This window comes from Apteryx mantelli, chromosome 2 (genome assembly GCF_036417845.1).
Source record: "Apteryx mantelli isolate bAptMan1 chromosome 2, bAptMan1.hap1, whole genome shotgun sequence".
NCBI lineage: Eukaryota > Metazoa > Chordata > Aves > Apterygiformes > Apterygidae > Apteryx > Apteryx mantelli.
The window spans coordinates 132,884,309-132,910,107 of record NC_089979.1 but is presented as its reverse complement, the minus strand read 5'-3'; the positions used below and the strand labels follow the sequence as shown (position 1 = coordinate 132,910,107).

Sequence of the window (25,799 nt, the reverse complement as noted above, 5' to 3'; positions counted from 1 at the left end):
ACAGAATAAATACAATATTATTCATAATATGAAGGTAAGTTTGCATTTAAATTCTCACATGTTTCCTTCTCATGACCTTTAGGTTTGCGTACAGATTGCATTTTTTCCAAGTCTTTCAGTTTCAGTCTTCATCATTTGAAAATTCATATCCCTAAAAATATCAGAACATATCACAAACCAAAAACTGTTATTATCAGGTGATACAGTGACAGGGAAATGACAGAAATCAAACTAAATCAGAAAGAAATCTTGGCTGGATATATCAGTTATCTTTCCTGACTCGAACTTCAGCCAACTGAAGCTGACTGAAGCCAACTGAAGCCATCTTTGGTACCAAAACAAAGGATATATTTTCAGATATGAAAAGAAGGACCTTTATTGAAGAGCTTTTTTAAAATTATTCCTTAGAAATAGGCAGGAAATTTTTTTCGCAGCATAAAAAAATTCTGAGATGTCAAAAAAATTTCTCGTCTTAACTTGGAATGAAAAATCAAAATCTCTATTGCCTCAGTATCACAATCTGAAACAAATAGGTTTGGATGAGAAAAATAAAGTTTTTCTGATTATTTAAGAATGCTACAATTCAGCATCATTCAACAAAATTAAATTTTGTCATTTTTTACTCTGATTAGCATAAATTTAGAAAATGAAAAGTCATTTAGAGTAATTTTTGTTGGTCATTTTAAAACACTGAAATGGGATATTTTAATGTTTCTGAACCTTTTCCCCCAAAGCTTTAAACTTTTCAAAATGAAACCTGATCTCAAAAAGTATTGTCAAACCTAATCTTGTCATATGAACTTTTTCAACTTTGACCATTTGGCATTTTCTCATTAGAAAACATTTCATAAAGAGATTTTCAACTAGCTCTTGTGATGATGCTTTTTAATATGATGAACTCCAAATCTTTCTTTTGGTAAATTGGACTCATATTGAAATGCTCAGGAGATATCCCGGGAGGAAGATTTGTTGTATTTGGTCATTGCTAAACTGAGGTTTAATTTGCAATTTAATACATGGCTTGGACACTTACATAGTATTACCTGGTTCAGATTCCTGGACATCTTGAGACAGATTGACAGACAGTGACTTCCCAAATCTCTGTGGCAAATTTAGAAGTGACTGAATGACACTTTTAACAAATAGAGATCTCCCTAGCCTGTGTGATAAATTAGAGGCAGGTCTAGGTAGACTCTCTCCAAAAGCTCTCCCAAATCTCAGAGGCAAATTAGCAATTGGCTTTATGCTTCTTTCTTCTGGATCATTTCTTCCAAATCTAAGAGGTAAATTAGCAACTGAATTTGGCACCCTGTTTACTGCAGGAATGTTCATTTTAATGATATTTTTTGATGCCCAGTCTTTCATTTCGTCAAAATTGAGACTTCTCTGCTTTTCTTCCAGGATATTATCTTTAATCTAAAAGAAAAGAAAAAATGGATAACATATTTTTTAATAGGGTATTATTCTAGCTACACACCAGTCACATAAGGTATTCATTTTCATATCTCCCTAGAAAGCTAGTGGGTAACACTTTTTTGTTACCTAATGTTTTTTGGTAGCTATATTTGGTAAGCTCTCTTCTAATGTGGGTTGCTTCATATTGTCCTGCAGACTTTTTCAGTTCACTGACCTCGAGAGCACGTCTCTGTAACAGCTTCTGCAACTGTTCAAATGATGTCAATGGGAAATATTTCTGGGCATAGGTATCGGTAACTGGGCCATGAACTAAGCGGGGATAGGAGTCATTGCCAGGTCCACATTTTCCATTGTTACCAACTGAAGCTCTCTGGAGGGAAAAGGCGGACCATGTTTAGTGGCTTGATACAGACCTGAGCTCTTATTCATGTGGTATGGATGAGCAGGGGGGGAGGACAAGTTGAGCCATCTGGAGGAGTAGCTCATTTCTTCCTAAACACTGGGTGGATGCTTTTGACCCAACATACTGCTGGGCTAACAGGCAGGGAAATGAGTGGGAATCACTTGGGTCAAGTTCACTTCAAACCTGTTCTGGCTTTGCAGCATAGAGGTTGCCCTGAGTTTTAAGCTGTTTTAATCCTCCACTAGCGCACAGGATGCATTAGGAGCTGCTGGGCTGTCAGAGCCAACCAGCACAAAATCTACTTTCCTGTGGCTATGCTGGACTACGGTGTAGAATTGAGCCTAGTATATTACCTGTCTCATGATGTAAAGTGCAGCCGTTGCCTGAAAAATAACTATATCAAAATGACAGTTTCCAGTGTAGCAGTGTTCCCTGGGTATATTGAAAATTGCACATTATTTTGTGACAAAAATAAGTTTTTCAGCCTTCAAACATGCACAAATATGATTTTTGATTTCAGTTAAAGACACCAGTGCTATTAGTCCTAATTTCAGTTCATTTCCCCAGTTTGGTGACTTCCCCAAGAGCTTCCCCACCTATTGGGAGAGAAAGGAAATGAACTGTTCTAGTTCATACTCCATGAATAAAATGTTAAATAACTCTGCCTCGGTTTGCACTTGCACACTCTTGAAATATATAAAAGAGTGAGATCTGAGGACCAGGGAATTTCACTGGCATACTTAAAGTTGTATTTTGGTTTGAAGGATCTTTATTGCACCAGTGATGATGCCTGAGACAAAAAGAGAGGTTGGCTCTCTTTTCCCAGGCGGTATTTGCAGGGCAGACAAGAAAAAAAAAAAATTACAGATGAACTGTGCAAATTTTATTTGGCATCTATTGAGACATAATAAATGTGGAACCCTGCAAAGATATTTTTATAGTCAATTTCCAGGGTAGAATTTTAAGACCATTAACTACATTAGATTTATAATGTTCTCTGTTTATCATTATTCTTTCAGTATTGCAAGCATGCCTTTATTAATTTTGGATTAATAATGTATCTTTTATATTATGTGTATAAAATGCCTGACAGGAATGTTAATTGAGGCCCCACTGTGAAAGTAAGAAACATATCAGAAAAAGTCTCAACCTGATCACAAAGCTATATTGCAAGAAAATTGAAACATAAATTGATTTACACAGTATGTGTGTCAGAGCAAATGAATTTCCTGAAAATTGTCTCAACAAGGCTTTTTCATACTCTCAGTGCTATAACGCCCAGTCCTGTGCAATGAGGTTAGGGGAGCCTTTGCCAAAAACTTCACAGCATACAGCATCTGACCCACAGTCCTTCCAAATAATGTCATAATAATACAAATCTTACCTCGTAATATTTGTCATCATAGTCTTCTCTGCTCTGCAGACTGGGCTTCATCAGTTCAGCTAGGCACATGCTATTCAATGTTAGAAAGACCGCTGTAGGTAAAGCAAACAGAATAAGCTTCTTGATTAGAAAGACTTTCATTTTTCTCAAATTAAGCTTACTTAGAGAGCTCACAATCTGTAGAGAAAAGGAAACTACCATCATTTTATATGATCAGAAAACAAAAAGAGATTTTGTTCCCTGTGACATCAATCTCAAAAGCTTTAATTCTTAATGTTAATTAGGGAAGTAATATGAATATATTTGAAGAATGCTGGGAATTTCTTTTGTGAACACTTTTAACTGACATAGCTTCTTGTTAGGGACACACTGTCTTTACAAATATTTTCTTCTGATGAAAAGTCTCTTAATTAGCTAAATTTGAGAGCCATCACAGCAGGGACTTACAACAGTCACAATGTTCCATCACTATATGTATATGTAGACAAAAACACTTCGTTTCTTTCTTTTTGTATCAGCCCCCTCAGAAGGACTATGAAAGGAAGTTTTCTCCAGGTATGTATTCTTCTGCTTAAGTGGTCCTTTTGGCCCTTATGATGCTTGTTTCTAGATATATACAACTAGGGACATTTGCCACATTGAAATCAAGTGCTGTCTATTGAAGTTGTTGATCAGGTCCTGAGATACATTATGCATCAATGAGATCTATTGACATACATAGTCTACATGCTCTAAATTGAACAGGTTAATTTGTACTCAGGCTGAATTAGGGATATGCTTTTAAAACCCTGCCCATCAGTAAAGTTTTTAGAAGTTTCAAAAGGTCATGCTGGATAGATATTCTTAAGGCCAAATTCCCAATGGCAGTTTTAAAAAAGGCATCTGCCACTTTGCTGCACACAGTGAAAGCAAGGGACAGCCTGTGTGTGTTCTGTCCTGGAAGCTGACTCAGGCTGCGCATTGAATGTGCACTTAAAGGACACATTGAATCAGTTGCTGGTTAGACTGGTGAGCCAGGCTGCCATAAAAAAGCATATTGTGTTGTTCTTCCATTTATTATTCTTAAATTCTTAGAAAGGTTGCCTAAACCTCATATATGAATACTTAAAGTCAGCTGCATAAGTACAAATCTGAGTACTCATGGTAAATACCCATACTGGAAAACTAGACAAGTACTTTTGCAGCTCAGCGCTGGGGCTGTGAAATGTCCATTCCATCACAACACCGACAAAGTTGTCCCAAGAGGACATGTTTTATGCTATAGGCAACCTGGATAATATGGACTGTTTATCTGTTTACAGTATGCTACTGTACTTATTGTGCTCAAGAGCTTTAGAGTTTGCAGGTAACCTCCTTTTACAATTAAGCTGCTGTTTTCATGGGTTTAAAGCTCTGTGACCTGCATGGAGTCATTTCTGCCTTATATTCTCTGAAACCAAGATCCTGGAGCCATTAAGCAGCTTTGTATTAGAACTAACAAGATATTCACACCTCTCTTTTGACTCATGAGAACCAGTGGTAATGTGCTGGAAACTGCTCTGACATGACTGATACACTAATTTGACCAGATAAGAAAAACTCAATCTATCGCCTGAATTGAGCACTAGAGCCACTTACAGTTAAGAAAAAGAAGAAAAAATTCCAATGAATTATCTCCCTAGGAGAAATGATGACTTCTCCTTCCTCTCCTCTCCCACAATTTAATCCTTATTCAATAGCACCAGGAGCAGCACTTCCCTGTTTCTCCCTTGGACCACCATGTCCCCATTCCCTGTAGATAAATGGTCCCTTTCTCCACCAGCTCCTCCAATTACTGGAGATCATTTAGGGTAGGAGGACAGTGTATTGGGGGTGTCTTCTTGAAGGTGATATGGGGAAGCAGCTGTAGAGGGAAGTCTTCATGGGGACAGGCTGAAGTGAGGGGACTGGGGACATGTTGCACAATGCCTACTACCAGAATCTTATCCTTCTTAGAGAAGCATCTGCCAAGTTGCTGTGAGAGAGTGCCAAACAGTGGGCTAGATAGGCTGTGTGTCTGACCTGGCCTAATAATTCGTGTGATATATTACTCTTTTAGCCTGGCTTCAGTGCCAGCCGATCTGCCATCATTCTCCATTTCCATTCCAGGTTAATGGTGTACCTGCTTTGGAGGGGTACCGGGTTTTCTCTGAACCCTGAGCCCTCTGAACTCTGGAGGATGATATAGGAGGTAACCTTATGTCCATCCTGGAGATAAGGACAGCTAGACATTCAGACCATGAGGCATGGGGTTGATGTGCTAGCCATTCTTCTGGTGAGGCTGAGCCTAAGGGCTCAACCAGTTGAGAGTGATGACCTGGGGCCAGATGCAATGTTAACATCTGGAAGCACAGCTGTTGGGGGTGAGCTGTGGGGAGAGGGTCTACCCAGGTAGCTGGTTACTGTTATCTGAGGTGAATCTGCCTGACAATGTGCGAGCAGGAAAGCTTCACCCCTCCCAGAGTAAAGGGGAATCCCACTGACAGAGCTGGAAGTGGAAAGGGAAAAGTTTCTCTCAGGTAGGTTTCTCTCAGGTATCTCTTCCCTAGGTGGAGAGGGTGTGAAAGACTCTGTCCACTTGTTTTATGTGACAGGAGACCATTACATTATTAAAATAGCTGGGAATGGTATTAGTAGAGCTAATTAGGAGCCCCTGTGAGAAAAGAATGAGTTTTAATCAATCACTGACTTTTGTGTGCAGCTTTCCCTTGTTCTTGCAGGCACTATTTACATTATTTCCTCTCTGTTTCTTTGCTGTGTGTAATCCTTATGGCCCTAGCTGACAGCAAAAAAAGGAAAGATCTGGGGCTTCTTCAAAAAACTGCTGGAAAAAAAGTATGATGGGAAACTAAGCACAGCCCTGCATAGTCTGAACAGGCAATGCTTCCCTTTGCACTCTCTGAGCCCTTTTTAGAAGATATTGTTTCACAGTGGGATGTGGTGGGTGGGGAGGGAAATTATATCAAAAAAGCTGAGCAGACCATTAATGACTCACTAGGAATGGCTACACTAGGAATGCATACAAATGTATATAGGAAGTAGGAGACCAATCTCTGTCCTGAGAGTCTTGGTAATAGCCCTCCTCTTAGAGTAGAGGACTTATTTTTCTTCCAAAAATAAGACATATTCGGGGGGGGGGGGGAAGAAGTTTTGGGGATACCAGAAGTATTTGCAAATCTGGGTCAAATTCTTTGGAAAACAGAGGGGTAAAAGGAAGGTGTCAATGGAGAAGACCTCAGAAGGAGGTGTCCTGTTGGAGTGAAGCCCTGTGTCCTCTTGGAGCTCTGACAAGTTGGGGCAGCAGTTGTCTATTTTCACCAAAGTCTGTGAGTTGGAAGTTCCTGACTCTCTGGAGCATCATGTCATGGGGCTTCCATCTGTGGGAACAGATGGATTTTCCAAATTTCTTTTCTTTACGATAACCATAAAGAAGATAATGAATGCAATTCATGTGCTAATATCCATCTAACATGGTCATTTACCATTGGGCTTTCCTGTTACCTCGCTGCTGGACTATGAACCTCTCTTGATCAGTAGTCTTTCGATTAACTCTGTAGAGATATTTGCTCTCTCAATTAAATGGAATTGGCAAGATCCAAAAAACTCTCCTGCGTTATATGGCACAAGTACAGATTCTGTTTTCCCAAGGTAGGACAATAAAATGTATTGCAGTTGTCTAAGCTGTATCAGACTTTCCTGACATCAAGTTTGTCTCCTATCTATTGTCTCCTATGTACGTTGATTTTTTAATACAATCATAAAGTGTTCAGGTATGCTGTATGCCAGGCTGTCAGAGAGTTGCAGAGGCCCTGTACTCTTTGTTGTTTGTTTAGTCCTGCCTTTGATGGTACTATGGCAGGGACTCTTTGGAAACTGCAAGTCAAGAGGTTACCACAATTGCTCGTTATCTTTCCTGATGTGGGGTTTATCACACCTAGAGCTCAAGTATCAGAGTGGATAATAAGAGCACTCCTAAACAATGTGACTGCAAAGTCAGCTACATCAGCTTAGACCACCTTCAATAGCAGCATAAGCTGGTGACTTGGAACTGAGGCAGATGAGGAGTCTGTTGAAGTGTTTTATTTGGGGAAGAAAGAAACATTAAGGTGGGCATTAGCAGAATGGTGGCAACAAACGTGTTGGAGAAGAGGGCTATATCTTCTTAAATTGCTCCAGCTTGATCCACAAAAGGCCTGATTAAGGCAAATCAGAGCATCTAAACACTGTTGAAAACAGCTTTTGAGTTCCTAGCTTCTTGTCTCAGACTTGTTTTGTCCTGCTGTCTTATATCACTCATCAGCCAAGCTATTCAGAGGACTTGACCATAACTGAACTCCTGCTCTGAAAATTCCTGAAGTAATTACATAGGAATAAGCCCTCCCATTTGGGTATGAAACGGGCCTCACGGGCAGGGACAATTTTAAGAGTTTGCCTACAGGTGCATGCTATAAACTAGCATAAGGTAGTGCTTTCCTCTTTCTTTTCTCTCCATTTGGTTTAGGTAGGCTTAGGAAAAGCATTCCTTTCAAGTTAGTGGTGCAACAGTGATCTAGATCTGATCTGTGATGAGCTACTGCAGTGGCTTGATGTATATCTACTTTAAAAATTTGACATTAAAACGTAATTAGTAGCAATGGTGTGAGTAGCTCAATTTCATAAGCAACTCAATGCATAATAAGTTATTTGATTCCAGTGAAAGAACAAGTTTTGATATTGCTCCTTCTGTTTCAGATAATAATATACTGATAAATCCTTATCCATTATTAACAACATATTGTGTGAAAATTGCATGTTATATGACTCATGTCACCAATAAGCTTCTGAGCATTTCCATAATGATAAATCATTCATAATGCATTCATTTTGCCATTATGTGTTATACAACCTATTTGATGGCTCATTTTGAAGTAAGAAGATTTAAAAATGTATAAATTTTTTTCATTGGCAAACAATCCTATATATTTTTCACTCATTCTTATGGCACTCAAGGGGTTGTGCTGGCTTTGCTGTGTTGTGCCTAGGCTCTGGGGCACAAACCAGGATGTATTTGCCTGGGATACATACAGGTCTAAGCAGATAGTTATACCTCCACTGCAGTCAGTATCCTGGCTCTGTGTACATCTACAGGCCTGATGTTCCTCTCCTACCAATAATAAATACTTCAGTGATCAGTGACACTGATGAAACTTGGTGTCCTGTGACTTTGTGATTGAAAAGTAAATGCCAATGTGAATTCTCGGAGGTCCAGTAAGGATTAACCTTACTGTAGAATTCCTGCATGAGTTGCATGACTGTCCTCTCTTGCTTTGCCTGTTATCATGAAATACAATTTCACTGACACTTCTCTCCACTGACACCGCTGCCAAATTTCAGCTGAACTTGGCTTCTGGATTTGATAGTTATCAAGGGTGACTGACAGGCACACACTTATGCACAGAGAAACAGATTTGCCTCATTTCACTACGAAAGCAATGCTAAATCAAGAATGACTCCACTGAAATACCACAGGTATAAAGCCTCAAAATCTGTAGCATTACTGTTGGGCATGGTGATAATTTCTGTCTTTATTAGCTGTTCTTTTGGGATTGTGTAGGAGAACAGAGGAATTTACTCTACTATAAAGCCCCCTTCTTCGTGTATTATAGCTTGCTAAGGAAAAACAACCCCTGTGGAACTGCCCTTCCTGATTTTTAGGGTCAGACTTTTGATTTTACACCAGTTTTTCATCTGCATGTGTCTCTGAGCTTTCCTGTTAGCTTGGTGCTTATAAACAAAGGACAAATGCACACAGACATCAAGATACAAATAATCTTATTTTAAGGCTAACCGTTATGAATCAGTTGCCAGTGTCAGAAGATATTTTCCACCTTGATTAGCTAAATCCAGGATATGAATGTGTAACTTCACATTTTAATTTTTTTTCTTGAGCTTTTGGAGCAGCAGAACAGCACGAGAGACAGAAAACAATAAGAGGCTCGAATTATTATGGCAACAGTCTGAAAACAACTTTATCCTCTTGGTAAATAAGGTGTGAACAATAATTTCAGGTTAGACAGGCTCTTCAATTATACATTCATGTTAGTAATAAAATAAACATGTTTTCAATAACATTTGGGCTATAAATACATTCTTCTTTTTTACTAACTACTCTGCAGAGTGTAATACTGTACTTACCAGTCTACTACTGTGTGTAGCAGCTCTAGCCATTCTTGTCTATTAAAAATTAAACCCTTTTACCATACATTATTAAAAGTGCTTTGGTTGGCTGCAAATCAAGAAAGACTTTATGAAGTCTTAGAAGAAAGCGAAATCTGATTAAATCTAGGGTCCACAGGCAGCAATGGAAAGTGCATGAGGAAAAAAAATACAAAATTAAATTATGTCTTAAAAATTCTTTCAGGATTTTAGAAAACCATTAGCAGCTTTTATTCAAGCTAACTATTAACCAAGGGACTTTTAATAGCTCTATCATTCCATGTGCCCCTTTCCACTTTTCTGTTTGGAACCTGTGTTACTTATAGATATAGATGACTTTGGTTCCATGTTCTTCCCTTTTTCCCAGTGATTTTTTCTAAACATATTGTGCTTGTTTAATAGCTCTCCTGTGCTTTGTATATAAACACTGAGGAATGTGAAGATTACACTATTTGTTAGCAGAGTTGTGGGTTGCAGGGTCTGATTTTCACTTTAGGAAAAAAGTAGGCAATGTAAGAGAGAAAAAAAATTAAAGCAAAAGTTATGTTTCCTGGAGGGAGAAAGAGGCTGCAAGCATTTTACTGACAAAGCTGGAGCAGCAGATCTAGCTTACTTGAAATAAAGTTTTTCTCTCTGTTTTTTAAATGTAGCTTGTTAAAGGGAAAAGAGGAGAGAAAAATCTGTTTTTTTCACCCTTGCTGTTTTATGACAGTGATGTTGGACAGTAGCCTGGAACAGCAAGTAGCATTTCACTAGGAAGTACTGAACTTGGCATGTTGCAGCGAAGGAGATGACTGTGTCATCGCTTAACCTTGAGCTGAATGTTAGCCATAAGGCCTGTAACATTTCTTCATGTTGTGGAAGAATGACAGGGAACATGAAGCAGCACAACCACTGCACTGGGGGCATGGTCCATGACTGGGAGTCTTTTGTTTTGCTTGTAAAGAAATAATCATTCACAATCCTAGCTCAGAAGGGCAAGAAGTCCCCATCTCACCGCTAGGATCATGGGTGGGGTGGGCTGTGCTTGCATCTGAAAATGGGCCCCCGAGAGGCAGCCTGCCATGACTTGCCTGCTGGCTCTGGAGGCACCTTCTGAGGTACAGTCCTGGCCCCCTTACCGATGATCAAATAGGCTGGACACAGAAACAGGCTTGAGAGACTTCTCTGCTGTCATCTCACCTGGGAAAGAAATGGGGACATGCCCAGGAAGCCTTTGAGCCAGCTGGATCAGGCTTGCAGGCTAGGTAAGGCCCACGAGCAGCAAGGTGGGCTGAGGAATGCCTCCTGCAGGAGCCACCTCCCAGGAAGAGACTGGAAGACTTCTCAGCTCCCTTTCAGTTCCTTTTTTTTTTCCTTACAGTCCATGTATCTGAAATACAGAGTACAGATCTTTGTGAAGATCTGATCTACTGATATCTACAGTGTGACCATGGTAGCAGTGGGTTTCTAATGGGAAGACTGTGAGTGGTAAGGCGCAAGTCAGTACTGGAGCCCACGCCCATGCACACACTGCAGCTCCTCTGTGATATCTCAGGCTAGTTGAATGGGGAAGGACCCCAAAGAAATACGTAAAAAATGCTGAGAGCACGAATCTATCACCTAAATACAGGACACAACAGGCCATTTTTAACTGAAAGTATTTACAGAAATAAATAGGATTACTCATGTGCCTGGAATTAGAGAGTATTTGATTGCTTTGCTGGTTTGGGGCCCACATATACTGAAAAAGGTGTGTGGAACCTCACTTTTGTTTTGAAAGAGAACATTTAAAAAACATTGTGCAGAGTGGCCCAAATTTATGAGTAAAGAACATTATCGATCCTGCCTGGAGTTACCAGTATTGTCCAACATTTCTGGGATGGGTTGGCAATGGCCTGAAAGGGACATTATAATTCTTGATGTATTGGCTTGCATATCTGATAAACATGTGCTGGAGGAAGTTTTAATACCATGCTGTCCATCAAAATCCTTATCGCAAATGCCGAGTCAGTTCATTTGCTACTTGGTTCCCTGAATCTTGAACAGATTTTCTTAGAGATGAAATCAAGGAGTCTTACATCCTAGTAGCAAAACCGAGCTGTAATGGCAGTTTCTCCATGCTATGGGAAATGCTAGGAGTAATGAGAGCTTTGTGTGGTGCCTGTGAAGGAAGAGAGTAAAAGAGGCAGAAGCAGAAAAAGCAGGAGGCTGTAAACAATAGCAAACCTGGAGAGTCTGTGCAGGGCGTTGATCCAAAGCTCAGATCCTTGCTCTGTAAAGTGTAAGAACTAAGTAAATTTTGAGTTATAGGGCTATAATTCCATCGCTGGATTGTGGTGACTGTATAAGGCCACTTGAGCTTTGCTCCTGTAGTTTACGATATCACCACAATCCCCTGGTGGATTTACAGCCCTGTAATTTTTTACAGTAGTGAGCTGTTTATTTTTCTATATACTACAGTACATCACAGGAGATACTGATAACAGTCACCTAGCTCTATCGTATAGTTTCCTATACTCTTGCATTTGTTCTTGTAGAAAAAATTAAAGCTGTTCTGTAGGAGCAGGCTGCCAGAGGCTGGGAGCAAGGGGAGGAAGCTACTTTGGCTGCCTCTCTTTGTCTCTTTAAAGACTTTTTAATTTTGTAACTATTTGTCCAGACACAGGAGGGCATAATGACAACCAATTTCACATCACTGTATGACAAACAGCTGTATGGTTCCCATTTTCACATATTTTCTTTTCTCTTTCTTGCCCCCTGCTGTATATTAATTTCTCAATTAAGGTTCCTCTCACCAGCCTCTTGTACAGGATGTCGCCCTAATAGAAAGCCGAGGGGAGGTCAGCATGGTACATCACAGGCAGACACCAGGCCTGAGCAAGAAATAGATCTTGGTCTTGATCCCACACTAAAGCAGTTCCATGGATTTTGTTCAGAACAGATGGACATAACAGTTAATTTGATTAGTTGTGAGCGTGGCAGGGAGGTAATCACAGCAAAAGGGGGAAGAGCACGGTAGGTAGCTAATTTCAGTGTCATGCTCTAGGCTGCTGTAGCATCATAGCTGTATTCTGCTCCACAGGTAATTATGCCAGTTATTTAAGGCAAATAAATAAATAACTCGTATCTAACCCAAAGCTTGGTCAGACAATCTACCCATTGTACCCTAAGCACCAAGAGAGGAGGCAACATAAACTTGGCAGCAATGCTGGGGAGCTGTTCAGGAGGGTTAAAAGGGTTTGAGGGGAGAGGTAGGTGCTGCCCAGAGGCTTTTGATTTCTGTGGATGTAACTGACCTTGGCATTTAAAAAAAATCTCACAGTATCCCTGCTTGCATCCTTAAATACAATCTTCAATGCTTTAACTAGAGGACAAAATGTTCATCTGTTGCCGAGAGGAACTGAACCCCTCTCTCTGCATGCAGACTAATGAGTGAATAATAGACTTGTCTGCAGGACTGTGATTTTAGATTAACACAAATTATAGGAATGGACTTCTGTTATAAATACTGAGTTACCTCCACTTTTGATCCAGAAAATTACTATTGCAGAATCATAGTATTAGTCACAGGGGTTTTTTGGTTTTATTTTCATTGACAAGATGCTGGATTTGAAGTATCATAATAAGTCTGCCTTATTCTTCAGTCTGGAATGTGAGTAAATATGCTAAGAAGTCTCTCTTGATGAATCTGTGATTTGCCAAGACACCCAAGACCGGACATTTGTTTAGGAAACAAAATCTCAACACCCGCCCCTGTCTTCTTCAAGCTAAATCAAATCAATTGATTTAGATCATAATTTGGTATTTTCATTAGGCATTTTTAATTAAATTATACCTAAAAGCATAAGATGCCTGGACATTAACAGGTGAATTTTAGCTAGTGCCCTCCTAAGCACTCATCAGTGCATACTGCAATTTTGCAAAAGGTATTTTTGCTGTGTTTTTGTGCTACCTCTCTATCCAAGGTCAGGCCATGGTAGTATCTACAACATTTTCTGGATTTTGGTTAAATGTACACCTTCATTATTGGTAAAGTATCTAAATTAGGCTATTATGCAGTTTGGTGATCATTCTTTCTTTGGGCACATAATGGTGTAGATGCAAATAAAAATTAAAGAAAAGCAGCTCTAAAGAATATATTCAGCATTCTCTCATTTTAACCACATGGGGGCATGAGATATTTATTTAAGAGAAATTTTTAGGGAATGGTTGGGAAATATATGAAGGTGGGAAGCCTTACTAGATCTGAATTGTCACTTGCTCTTTAGCTCTGTTCTTGCAATCAAGAATACTTAGCAAACAATTATGGCAAACGACACTAGCCTAAAATACAATAATAAGCAAAAGTACAGTGTGCACAGGAAAGAATATCAAAACAGATTTTAAATATCCCCATTACTTAACTTGGCCTCTATGACACTGGTTGGAATTCTGATGACTTTGTAAACAAAATCTGAAATCTTCCATATAACCCTGCATATCTGACTTAAAAACCTGAACATTTAAATTAAATGAGAAGGAGTCTGCCTGCTTTGAGATATAATGACCTAGATTTGGAGTAAATCCATTTCATTAATTGCCTGGATGACATTATTTTTTGTCATTCATTTGCAAGATTAGTAATAAGCTCTATACATTTAGGCCCAGATCCAGCAAAGCACATAAAATCATAGTTAACGATGTTAAGTTCTCAAGTAGTTCTCCTTGAGCACATGCCTTAAGCTGAGTACATATTGAAGTGCATTCCAACACAGAGAGAGTGGCACAATCAAGCCTTTAATTAGTTTTAAAATGGAATTCAAAATGCAATGCAATTCTTCACACTTTACATTGAAAAAAATGCATGCTATGAGACTCTCTTGGGACAGAGATGACTAAACCTATTTATCCACTTTGGTTTCCAAAGGGAATGAAGGTTCATTGTTTTCTGCTGTTATTCTCCCCTAAATTTATATATTTATTTTGCTCAGTCAACTGGTTTGTTTAAAGGAGAATATTTGTATGAATATTTCTGAGTCTGTTATTTTATGCACTTTTTTGTTTATAAGATAATTCATGCATTTTATTGGTATTTAAGAGACTGGAATATTTTTACTTCTGCTTCTGTAATTTTAAATCAAAGCAAAACCAAGCAGCAGCAACACAATATAAACCAGTGTTCACATTACCTGAAAGTTTGTTTCTTTTCAAAATAAGCTGAAAAACAGGATTTTGTACTGCACATTTCCGATCCAAATATTTAATGCTCATACAGCTCAAAGGAACCATAAATTTAGGTCTTTTATTTCACGCCATCATTGTATGCTTTCCACTCTGCAGTTTATAGAATGTGCCTTTGACGTACCTGATCTCTATGCAAACTAGGTAACTGCACACAGGTGAATTCTAGGTCTAACACTATCCTCCTCTTTCTTTCAGAGAAAGGCAGCTGAGAAAAGCACCTCTGAATTCAACCCCTACTTCACCAAACTCTGAGTACTTTGTTCTTTGGGTTTGGTTTATACCCCTCTTTGTTGTAAGTATATTTCAGCAGGGAGTTAAAATAATACCCAGATTCTTACAGGCAGGGACAAAATTGCTTCTGAACATAGTGTAGTCGGTATAGCACAGTGGAATTTATTCCTGAACCAGCAGACTATAGCTGTTGGATGTTTTTACTAGTCTACAAAATCCTCTTATTACAATGCCCAGTTTTAGAACCATTTTGATTGCTCCAACAATTTGTTCTTGACATCTTGCATTTTTAAGTAGTCTGTGAAAGCTTGCCTGAAAAAAATCATTTCCATCAAATGCTAGCATAAACCTAGACTGTTGATCCACTTGTATACAAAGAAACGCACATGTGTCCCTTGGCTGTATTCTTGCTGAGAATTAAAACATACATGCTAGGAATCACCATAAATAAACATGAGAAAGAGCCCATATTGCAGCCTTACTTTAGAAAAATGCCCACTGACAATAAACATGCGGTTTCTGTCCCCAAAGCAAAGTCTGTGAGTATGTTTGACTGCGTTTCTTTCATTTTCCCTAATATGTCTGTTCCTTGCTAGCAATGAAGCACTGTGTATACTAATCTCTAAAGCTATCAGTTCATCTGATACACTCTCTGAAATGGATGAGGCAGTGAACATGGTGTCAGATACTGTTTTCCGGTAAGTTTTTCTGATCCACTAATGCATCAAATATATTTGAATTTACTATTCACATAACTTTTTATGGAACACTATTAAGCCAATTTGGTTGATAACCACTGTAACCTTCTTAGTGAGTTACAGCTCAGTGAGGTCATTATTCCTGGATGTGGTTTGCTGTATCATGTGCTACATGCTGATACCATGACATCCCTGTATGAAGGGGAAAACATAGTTTGTTGGTTTGTGTGTGTGTTTTTTTTAATTGCTTGTTCTTAAATGAAGAACTGATTAGAGAGATTGATTTAATATTGCTCTGCCTTAAAAGCGATGGAATCTTGGGAGAGGATCAGACAATCCCTCTGCATTGGCTACCACCTTCCTGACTTCATATTGTTTTTAAATGAAACATCTGACACGTTCTCCAGCTGGGATGTTATTTTGTTCCTCTCGACAAAGTGATTCAAAATTCACTGAGAAACAAGCTGAATGGAAGAGGGATTTTTTTTTTTTTCATAGACATCTGGAGCTTTCTTTCAAAGCTGATGTGATCTTTCATCTGGACAAGAAAGGCTTTGATCCAAACTCTAAGATCCCCCTATCTCCCAGTTAATTGGTGTTAGTGAGGTAGGTTTGACAGTCCCTAACGGAGCCTCTGGAATGCCTTACTCTGTTAAGATCTGTCTATTGTGGCTCAGTCAGCTCAAAGACATCAGCTTTCTCTCATTTGACTTCTGCCCCGCTGGGGATGGTTACAGGTTTTACTTGCTTTCATTATTTTCTCTTGTAAAACCATTGAATGCCAACACTGAAAAACACTTTTGAAACCAACCAAAAGGCAATCAATTAGAGGCATTCATGATAAGCTTTGGTTTTCACAAAACTCACAGGTAATATGAGAGACAGAAAGGGTGGTTGCAGTAAAAATTCTGCTCTTCATTTTTTAAAATCATGCCCAATTTTGAGGTGGTTGTGTCTATTATCCTGCAATACATTTATTAAATGAAACAATAAAAGCAAGTGTCTTTTCTCCCAAGATATGTACACCAATTATACACTGTGTATATTTAAGTATTTTTCAGTGAAAAAAATGCTCATTTTTTAATCCAAATTTTAGTTCAATTAATTTAAACCAAATCTGTGCCCTTTCTTCACAATGGGACACAGGGGAATAAAGGAAATGTTCTCCACTGTGTGGCAGCTGGCATTGTAGGTAATAACTTGGCAAAGACAGCTTACTGCGTAGGGCTTTTTCTCCAGCTCCTGTGACAATATAGACTGGTATACAGTGAATGAACAGAGCCTTCATTCAGCCATACTATAATCAGAATGAGAAAAGAGATAGGAAAGAAATATGTATAATTCATTTCCTTTTCTGCTTTTGGGGCACTGCAAAAGCCCTTGTCAATTCTCCATCAGGGTGCACTGCAACTCCACATTGCCTTACCTAGACTGCAAGGAATGGTGCACCTAAAGAGCACAAAACCACATAGCCCTTACAATTTCCTGTGTGACTGTCCCAAGTTTCTGCAGCTGAGAAACTTGCTGTATAAATGAAGCTTCACAATCCATCCCCTTTCTACTGGAACTAACTACCTTTTCTCTCAGTCTAAAAATCACCATTATCCAGTTAAACTTAGAACAGCTATTCTCAATATGTATTTAGCTCTAAAAGCTGCTGCTTTTATTTCACAGCTGAAGAAAAATTTGTATGTCTAAAAGTGTATCCATTTTTTCCTGCAACATTGCTTAGTCTCATAAAATACATTACACTTCTGTCTAAACCTTGCCCACTTCTATAGCATTGCAATTGCAACAAAGCTACAACTTCACCATACAATGCAATTGTTTCTCTAGTCTGAGATTTTGGGAGCTGCCATCCCCTTATGGAAAAAAAAAAGGAGAAAAAGATACTGAAGTAATTGGTTCTTTCAGGCACTATCAGAAGATCCACCTGTCATATTCCTGAAGATCTGTAGGCACTGACAGTTTGCCAGCCTTTCTTTAAAGTACAGTAGACAATATGATGCAGAACAGCTCCTCCCATTTAGGTATCATGCTGAGTGGTTGCGGTATTGCTTTGGTTACTAGTAGGCAGTTCCTCAAACCAAAAGCTATCAAACAATTCCATTACTGGAAAGAGCTTCTCATTCCACATTATCTCAGTATTAGAGAACTACATTTTGGAAAGAGTATAGGGTCTTTGTTCTGTGTTTATTGTCTGTTAAGCTGGGAGGAAGCTTACTCATAGCCCTGACATCCGATCACGAGAGCGTATTTGAATTTCAATATTGAAAATATCAGAGATGAAAGCAGAGATTCCTGATCCACTAGACATAAAAGACACACAGCAAAAATCATTATTAGCTGATATGCTGGAGAAACAATGTGACAACTATAACCCTGCAGCTATTATTGATCTTGGCAGTTAGAGGTTTAATATTGATTAGAAACTGATATACCACTGACACTTACATATCCATTTCTCTCAGAATATATGGCTCATCTTTTTTCTCCAGGTTCATCTCTGGAGCAAAGATCTCAGAGTTCAGTGAGCCGTTCAATAATGGTTTCTATGTCCCACAGCTTTTCTATACCAGAGTTTCTTCCAGAAACTTGATGGAAAGGCAGTGCCTTTGAACTGCAGTAAATGCATCTCCAGAATATAATGTTTAACCATAGGTAGGAAGCTTGGATTTTGGGGGGGGGGGGGGTGGGAAAAGGAAGAAAAATTAAATGAGGACAACCCCCTCATTTTTTAAGTTGAAAAAAGTATACCATCATAAATAACAAGACAATCCAGCATGTAAATGGAGGCACTGACTTACTGATGAATGCTTTTCTAATCAGGGTCAGACTAAAGATTTTTAATAAAGGCAGCCCTCTACTCAGCAAAGAAAAGATATTTAGGGCTCTAACCTGTTCTCACAAGTAATGCTGCTGTGCCCAAGCTAGCTTTAAACTACCCATGACAAATACACCAGTGGACAGTGAGATTGTTCAACACTGTGTGATTTGTAGGATTGGAGAAGATGGACGGAGACCCACAGATGTTACATCCAGTGGGAAATGCTTGTGTGAGAAGATCAATTAGCCCATGCCAGAGTTAGATGGTCCTGGTTCCTGAAGCAGCTCAGAGGGTTTGGCCCTGCCCTTGTCTGACTCAGGAGGTTCTACCTCTGTGGCATGGAGCATCTGGTCTCTCTGTATGTGAGATTTTCAGCCTTCAAGCTGCCATTTACACTGTGCCAGGGGCTTCCTGACTTTTTGCAAAAGCCCCGAACTCCCTTTTTTACCAGTCACGGTTGCAGAAATGAAGGGCTTGGGGATAGTTAATGCAGTTCTGCAGCTGTGAGTAGCTACTCTAGAATCTGAAGAAGAAAGCATAAATAACTAAGTGCATTAAGCAACCATTGTGTAGTGACTGCCACTGGCTGAGTATAGGATTGGGAGTTTTTGTTGTTTATTTGTTTTTTAAGGGATGCAATAATTTGTTTTGGGGACAAAGGTGTTTAATTTTTCCATTGACTGACTTCTTTAGGAAAGTGTAACAAATGTGCTTACCGTTTCCTGGCATCCTGGAAACAAGTGCCAGGCGGTTTCAGTATTGCTAGTGGAATCTGGGATGATTGGGAGAGTTGGCCCTGTTGTTAGGTTACATGCATAAGCTCAAAATCTTCTACAGGAGCTTAGGGTTTTTCACATGTTTAAGCACCTAGGGTTGATTCAAAGTGACTTCGATGGAATAACCAGGCTTTATGCATTACACATGAAAGGCATTTGAATGAATTCCAGTTTGGTATTTAGGTCTGGCATTTTCAAGATCTGCTCTTAGCTTACTTCCTTACAAGAAAATTGGGACTGTGCTTTACCCAGCTTTTCAAGCATTTCCAGAGAAATACCTTTAGAGAAAAGAAATCTGGCTGAAGAATTTACTTGCTTTCTTTACTTATTTGCAGTTTTAGCAACAAACACAGGCAGCTTTTTATTTTTAACCCCTTCAGAACTGAATGTGTGAGAAAGTTCAGTGACAACCTGAGGAGTTTCATTTACTTGTCTCTACCATTTTTGACTGGCATAGCTGTAATCTCATTAGGGTGTCCAGGGAGATTTACACGCACAGGGAAACAGTGTCTATTGTTTATTTGTACTGTATGCTGGGATAATCTGTGAAGCTCTAGTGGAGTTGTAACTATGAACATGCTGATCAGAAGCATTAAGGAAATTAACATAAACCTCTATTAATGGCTTAAGGGAATCTGACTAAACAAACAAGGCCACACTGAGCAATAAATGTGAGACTCAGACTGCATGACTTTCCTCATAACTACTCTAATTAATTGTTACAAAAGATTAAATTATAATACAGCATGGGTATCAAAGGGAATGGCTTAGTGATTTAAGTGTTATGTGTCTCCCTGGGAGATGCAGGTTCAGTTCTTCATGAGGCTATTGTCAGCCATCCAAAATATAATAGCTAAAATGAATTTCTTGTATTTTACTGCTAGAGTTTCTGTGGAATAAAGTCCTCAGCACTTCTTCCACTGAAGTCAATGGCAGGTTTGCTATTAATTTTGATGGAAGCAGGAATAGGCTCACAAATATTAAAACCAAATTCTGCATTGAAATTATCTCTGTACTTTTTCATAATGTCTTCACAGCCAAAATGTCCCTTTTTCCCCAGGTGACGTAGAACATCTGCCAAAACCCTGCTTTCCAGCAATGTTCTAGGTATACATGGTGGCATGAGCTCCATACAACTCCTTTATGAACTCCCAAGTCGGATGTATAATTGCCTGAAATTGACTGAATTGGTTTCTGAATCAGGATGTGCCAAAACCGTATTCAGTGAGCCTGGAAGCACTGCAGAGCAGAATCCTAGCTAGGCTAATAAAAATTCTGCTGAGATACATTAGAGGAGATGACTGTAGGCTTCCCTTTTTGACTGTAGGCCTTTCCTTAGGTCTCTAGTTTGAGCGTGCCCTGGAGAAGTCCAGAAAAGGAATGTGAACTGGGGTTCCCTAAGGGATTTGAATGCAGTAGGCACATCCTTTTGTATTGCAACAAGGGAGTTCAGCCAAGTGCTACACTGTTGTTGCGTATAAACTGGAACAGTAGAATAGAGTAGTCGTCTAAGAGCTCACACAAACAGAACAGGACTCATGTCAGGTAATGTTATTTACCTATAGTCTTAATCATCCATCTGAGATGGTTGACTTGGTTCCCTTTGTAACCAGGAAAGAAAAACAGGCACTTTGCTGGTGCAATTCATCTGACTTCAGGACTTGCACTTTAGGAGAAAGTGGAGAACACCCAGACTGTCTCAGGGGCAGCTCTACTTTTGGTTATATGAATCCCAACTGCAATCAATCTGTTGCCTTTAATGGTTGCCAGTATTGCCTTTCTGTGCCACAGCTGAGCCCTGTGCTATATTCATGACTAGTTTTACCAACAGCAAGCATAAGACAATATGACTTTGATTAGCCCCTGTGAAAGGGGGTGAAGCCAAGTCACATCATTTTGTATTTGCAAGGCCACGCACACAGGAAGTACGCTGATAGCTCAGCTGATGTGCAATACCCTGACTGTGTATCTGAGCCCAAAGGGTCATCAGTCAGGCTTGTTAATCACCTCAGTGAAGAACTGTCAAGCGGAACAATGTCCATCTACTTGTAGATTTTGGCTGAAGCTGTTCTTATTTGATGGCTGACCTGATCTTTCCTCTCCAAAAACTTGTGAATGGAATCCAATAATTATTCTTGGTTTATTTTGACAAGTGTTTCCACCACTTCCTTCTCACTTAATATTTATCTACATGAGCCAAGTTGGAGGCGTATGTGTTTTAAAGAAAATAAGTGGTAAAATAAGATTCTGTGTTCAGAATTAGGCACCTAACTAGGTGACCTGATTTTCAAAAATGCCAATTGCCCAGAAAAGACTTCTAGCCCTAGAGACCATTAAAAAAGTCTTAGCTTTATAACTGTTATTACAATGATTATTTATGGTATGTATTGCAGTAGTACCCTGGCAATGGACAAAGACCCATTGTATGAGGCACTGTACTACCACAGAGAAAAAAGTTATATGGATTAAAATTCCAACTGCCTGTTCCTCAGCGGAAACAAACTCAGAATATGCCTACCTAACACAGCCACCCCCTCTTTGGAAAAGGTCTGTCAGGTATTCAGGTGTCCTACTTTTAAAATGAGTCAGTCAACCAGTAGCCTTTGCTGGCTAAAATGAGAGCTGAGAAGCTCTATCCTGTCTTTCCCATCATTTCTGAAACCCCTTTGGACACTGCTAGTGATCCTATCTGTTGCTCTCTGTCCCTGGGCATGTCACACAGTCACTCAGGATGACCCCAGCCACCGTTCACCACGCAGCACTAATGGCTTTGGCTGCAGTGACAGGTCCCCTTATTCGTGACTGTTTCTCTGTCTTTCACGCCCAATCAAAAATGTTTACAAAGGTGCAATCAGAGGATGAAGGAGGGGGAAGGGTAGCAGAAAAGAAATCCAATTTTGTTTGAAAACAATTTCAGAGCTTAATTAGTAAGGAGGGGGGTGGGGAAGGGGGCCTGAACAGGTGGTGTATTATTCTGACAGGGTTCTTCAAAAGGGAGTGAGTGCATATTGTTAGTTTGCTGCAGAATGAAAAATAAGAAGTTCAACAGTGCCTGGATACATAAGAGCAGGCGAGCTGCCGAGGTAAGGTCACAGTTATACACACATACACATGCAAAAAATCTGCATAGGAAAAAAATAAATTTTGCTTTTTGCCCACAGGGGGACGGATCCCAGCTCCGCATCTGAGATTTACATGGATTCATATTCATTACATTAGCAGTAGCCACATTCAGTGGTGATTCCCAAAGGAGCAAGAAAATGATGGCCTAGAAGAAAGCTGCCACATTTCAAACTCTCCAGCTGTGCCTTGCCACCATCGCTACATTCCACTGCCAAATGCAGTAATTTATGAATTTGTCTTTTTTATCTACAAAAAATGTTAATTTATAGAATGAAGAGAAGAATAGGAAAGACTAATGTGGTGGGGAAAAGAATGTCTGCATTTTCTCTTAACTGCTTTATAACTATTTCTCTCATGCTATAAATGTTATTTGTGTTTACAGGATCATTATTATTCTGCATTAGATGCTTTAAAACAGAGCTGGGGTGCCAGCAGATAGTGTATCCCAGCTTATAACATAGTCATTTTAAAGAGACAGTAGAGCAAGACTACTACCCAGTTTGAATAAATAGAGAATGAATTATGAATGGTAATGATTTTTTTTGTTTATTTAAATACTGAGTATGTGCCATAAAGAATAACAGATACTGCATTTTTTTCAGAAAAGCTGGTTCATGTTGCATTGGATGAAATTGTGCACATACATTTGTTCCAGGAGGGCAGATTAGGACCCATACATCTTTTTGGTGAAATTGGTAAAGTAAAGGAAAGTCTTTATAAGTTCTCTGACACCAAAAGGAAAAAAGATTATCCCTAATTACATATTCGTCCTCCCTCGACGTTGTTCCTGGAAGCATTCTGCAGTGCTACCTATGGGACCACTGAAAGGGTTGAATTTGCAGGCTGAAAAAAATGTGCCTAATAGTCACTAGAGGTTTGATTCTGTTTCACACTGCTTCTGTTTTTAGTCTAAGGGAAACAAATTGCACTACATACATTTGGGGATTTTATGGAAATTCTTAAGACAGGAAATTATAAGCACAGCTTCTCATAAAAGCTTCTCTAACTCACCAAGCACCAGCTTAGCAGCATGCAAAGGCAACTCTGCCAGGGCTTTCTTATGTTCACATTTTAAATAATAAGTTCAGCAAAGAGAAAGAGTGATGGGACTATGACTGAGATGCAGAATCAGCCCTTTCTAATTCAAAGAGGTTTGCTACTGCCTTGTTGAAAGGAATGAGTCTATCAGAGACCAGTGAGAGTAGTCCTCACCCAGTGCTATTGGCCAGCAGATCAGCAGGTGGAGCTGTATGAAGCCTTTATGTGCTCCTTTGTGAAGGCAGGCATTTATCATGTTGACTAATTCTGGTATCTTCCCCCTGATGCTCAATAATTCCTAATTTTATGGGCTACTTAATGAAGCAAAATTCTCCATTAATTTTTAAAATGTCTTTACCTTTTAATGCCAAGGGCTGTCTTTTCAAAATGATACCTGCCTGGACAAAAGGATCTCATTCTGTTAAGAAAATGAAGGCAAGGCACTCCCAGAAGGAAAAAGCTTCTCAGGTCTCCAGGAAAGAAAAGGTACATTTTGTACGCTGTTTGTTGGAAAAAAAGAGTATGGAGGGAAAAAAACCTCTGGCTTCATGGAGCTTCATGGGGCAAAAAAGCTTCGTGGAGGTTCTGCCCATCTCGTTCTGCACAATGGCAATGCAGGTTAACAGTCTGAGAGGCGACAAGATCCCTCATTGTTCCCTGTCCTGACACCGCTGGACAACAGACCAGAGAAGGCAGCATGCCATCCTTGCTGTGCACTGCCAATGGCTTAGCAACCAGGTAGCATCTATGAGGAAGTAACTCAAACACACTGTGGGCTGGCAGAAGATATTTTGTCATGGGGAAGGCTGGTGTTTTTTTACCATGGGGAAGGCCTGCCTCACGGGGTTTTTCAACACTGAATCCTTTACAACTCTCCTGGGTTCCCCAGCCAGTAACGAAGTGTACAAAATAGCAGTGGTTTTGTGTCCTCCCTCAGCAGGTCATTCCAAGATCTCACTGAACCTTCTCTTAGAATGGGTTTCCCTTTGTTTCATTTCAAGGTTTCCTCTGTTTATTTTGTGCTATTCTTTTTCTTTGCTCCCATACTGAATACCGAAAATAATGATCTCCTGGCCTTCCAAGTTTGTTCACTGCTGATATTTAGGGACTGTGAACCAAAGTTTCCTTTTACTTATAAGCTTTTCATAATGCCCCTGATTTCAGTCAGGCTATGTAGGATTTACACCAGTATAAATGAAATCAACACATGACCCACGACAGGAGCTCCTTAGCAGTCTTTTCTCTAGGCTTTGTAAATTAATTTTTCTTGAGTCTCCTCTCAGGATAGCATAAATTACGAGGCAAAAACCTGTAATTCACTGCTAGGTGAGCAGCAGTAACTCCCCCTCTACCACTTTCCTGACAAAATTATGGGAGAATAGCTGGTGATCTCAGCTCATATTTGGAAGGCATGAGTAAGGGTGAGACAGAGAAACGACGGCTCGGGTGGCACAAAAGACATACCCAATGTTGCCAGAGCCCTGCCTCTGCGGGGGAAAAATGCATTGGAAAGCAAAGAAGCACTGACTGTGCCGTCTTGCTTCTTGGTGCATTTTAACATGTAAAAGGAAGAACACTAACTCCAGTTTCTTGTCATATAAACTGTGTGCTGATGAATGCAGAAAATATTGTGTTCCTGACTACTGAAATTACATTATCAGGGTAGGTTTTTTTCCTTCCTCTTTTTTGATTCAGGAGCTCTCTGTGCAAATATTAACTATAGCTATCAAGAGGCAGGGGAAAGTTTCAAGAGACCTGGCCATGGGACATCATTCCTTTAAATCATGCTAATATTTCTTCTTGCACAGCGTTCTAAAGGTTATGCCCAAGCTAGCCCAGACTGACTGTGCTGCCTGATGGAAGCCTAGAAAAGGCAAAACTCATGTTTCCTCTTGGTCTGAAGGTACTGCAGTATCTGCAGGTATTCTGCAGATTCTGAGTCTGCCTGTGACTCCTCCTGACCGCTCACCAGCCTTGCATCAGCCATGCCTGTCAGGAGAGCTGGAATGGGTCAGGTCTCAAACAGCACAGCTTGAGAGACAAGAAGCTCTGCAAACCCATTCCCCATTTCACAGCAGCAATATCACTGCAGAGGCTGCTGAATCAGATGGTAAAAGCAAACAGGCTGACAGATGACTGAGTTGGCTGACACACTGCCTGTTGTGTTGAAGTCAGACCAGCCCAGCTGGCTGAAGATGTTCCTGGCTCCTAGCACAAATGCAGTATTTCCTTGCATTATGCAGGTGGAGACTACAGCAGCCTAGATTTTCCAGTTGTTTTGGCATCTGCATAGCTCCATTTCTATTTACTAATAAATCATCACATTTTTGAAATACATTTAGCCTTCTTTACAGGCTTCCCTATGTAAAAGTATTATTCTAAGGCCCCTCATATTTGGCTACAGCTGAAGGTTTTCATGTTGAGGTTCAGCCCTTACTCTCTGCTGAACTGTGAGAGTGAGTTACTACCTTGTAAGTGACTCACA

At 39.7% G+C, this 25,799-nt stretch overlaps 1 protein-coding gene across 1 annotated transcript; it reads right to left on the bottom strand.

The window, feature by feature from the left end:
* Positions 1 to 1,029: 1,029 nt before the first annotated feature.
* NPVF (neuropeptide VF precursor) lies at positions 1,030 to 3,344 on the bottom strand. Its single transcript, XM_013941370.2, has 2 exons — positions 3,204 to 3,344; positions 1,030 to 1,416 (listed from the first exon to the last, which is right to left on the bottom strand). Exons 1-2 carry the CDS (start codon positions 3,342 to 3,344, stop codon positions 1,030 to 1,032), a joined length of 528 nt encoding a protein of 175 aa, XP_013796824.1.
* Positions 3,345 to 25,799: the final 22,455 nt, after the last annotated feature.

Excerpts from the sequence above, each read along its gene's own strand:
- NPVF (XM_013941370.2), bottom strand. The coding sequence starts at position 3,344 with ATGAAAGTCTTTCTAATCAAGAAGCTTATTCTGTTTGCTTTACCTACA. Across the intron at positions 1,417-3,203 it reads ATGATGACAAATATTACGAG|ATTAAAGATAATATCCTGGA; the intron begins GTAAGATTTGTA and ends CTTTTCTTTTAG.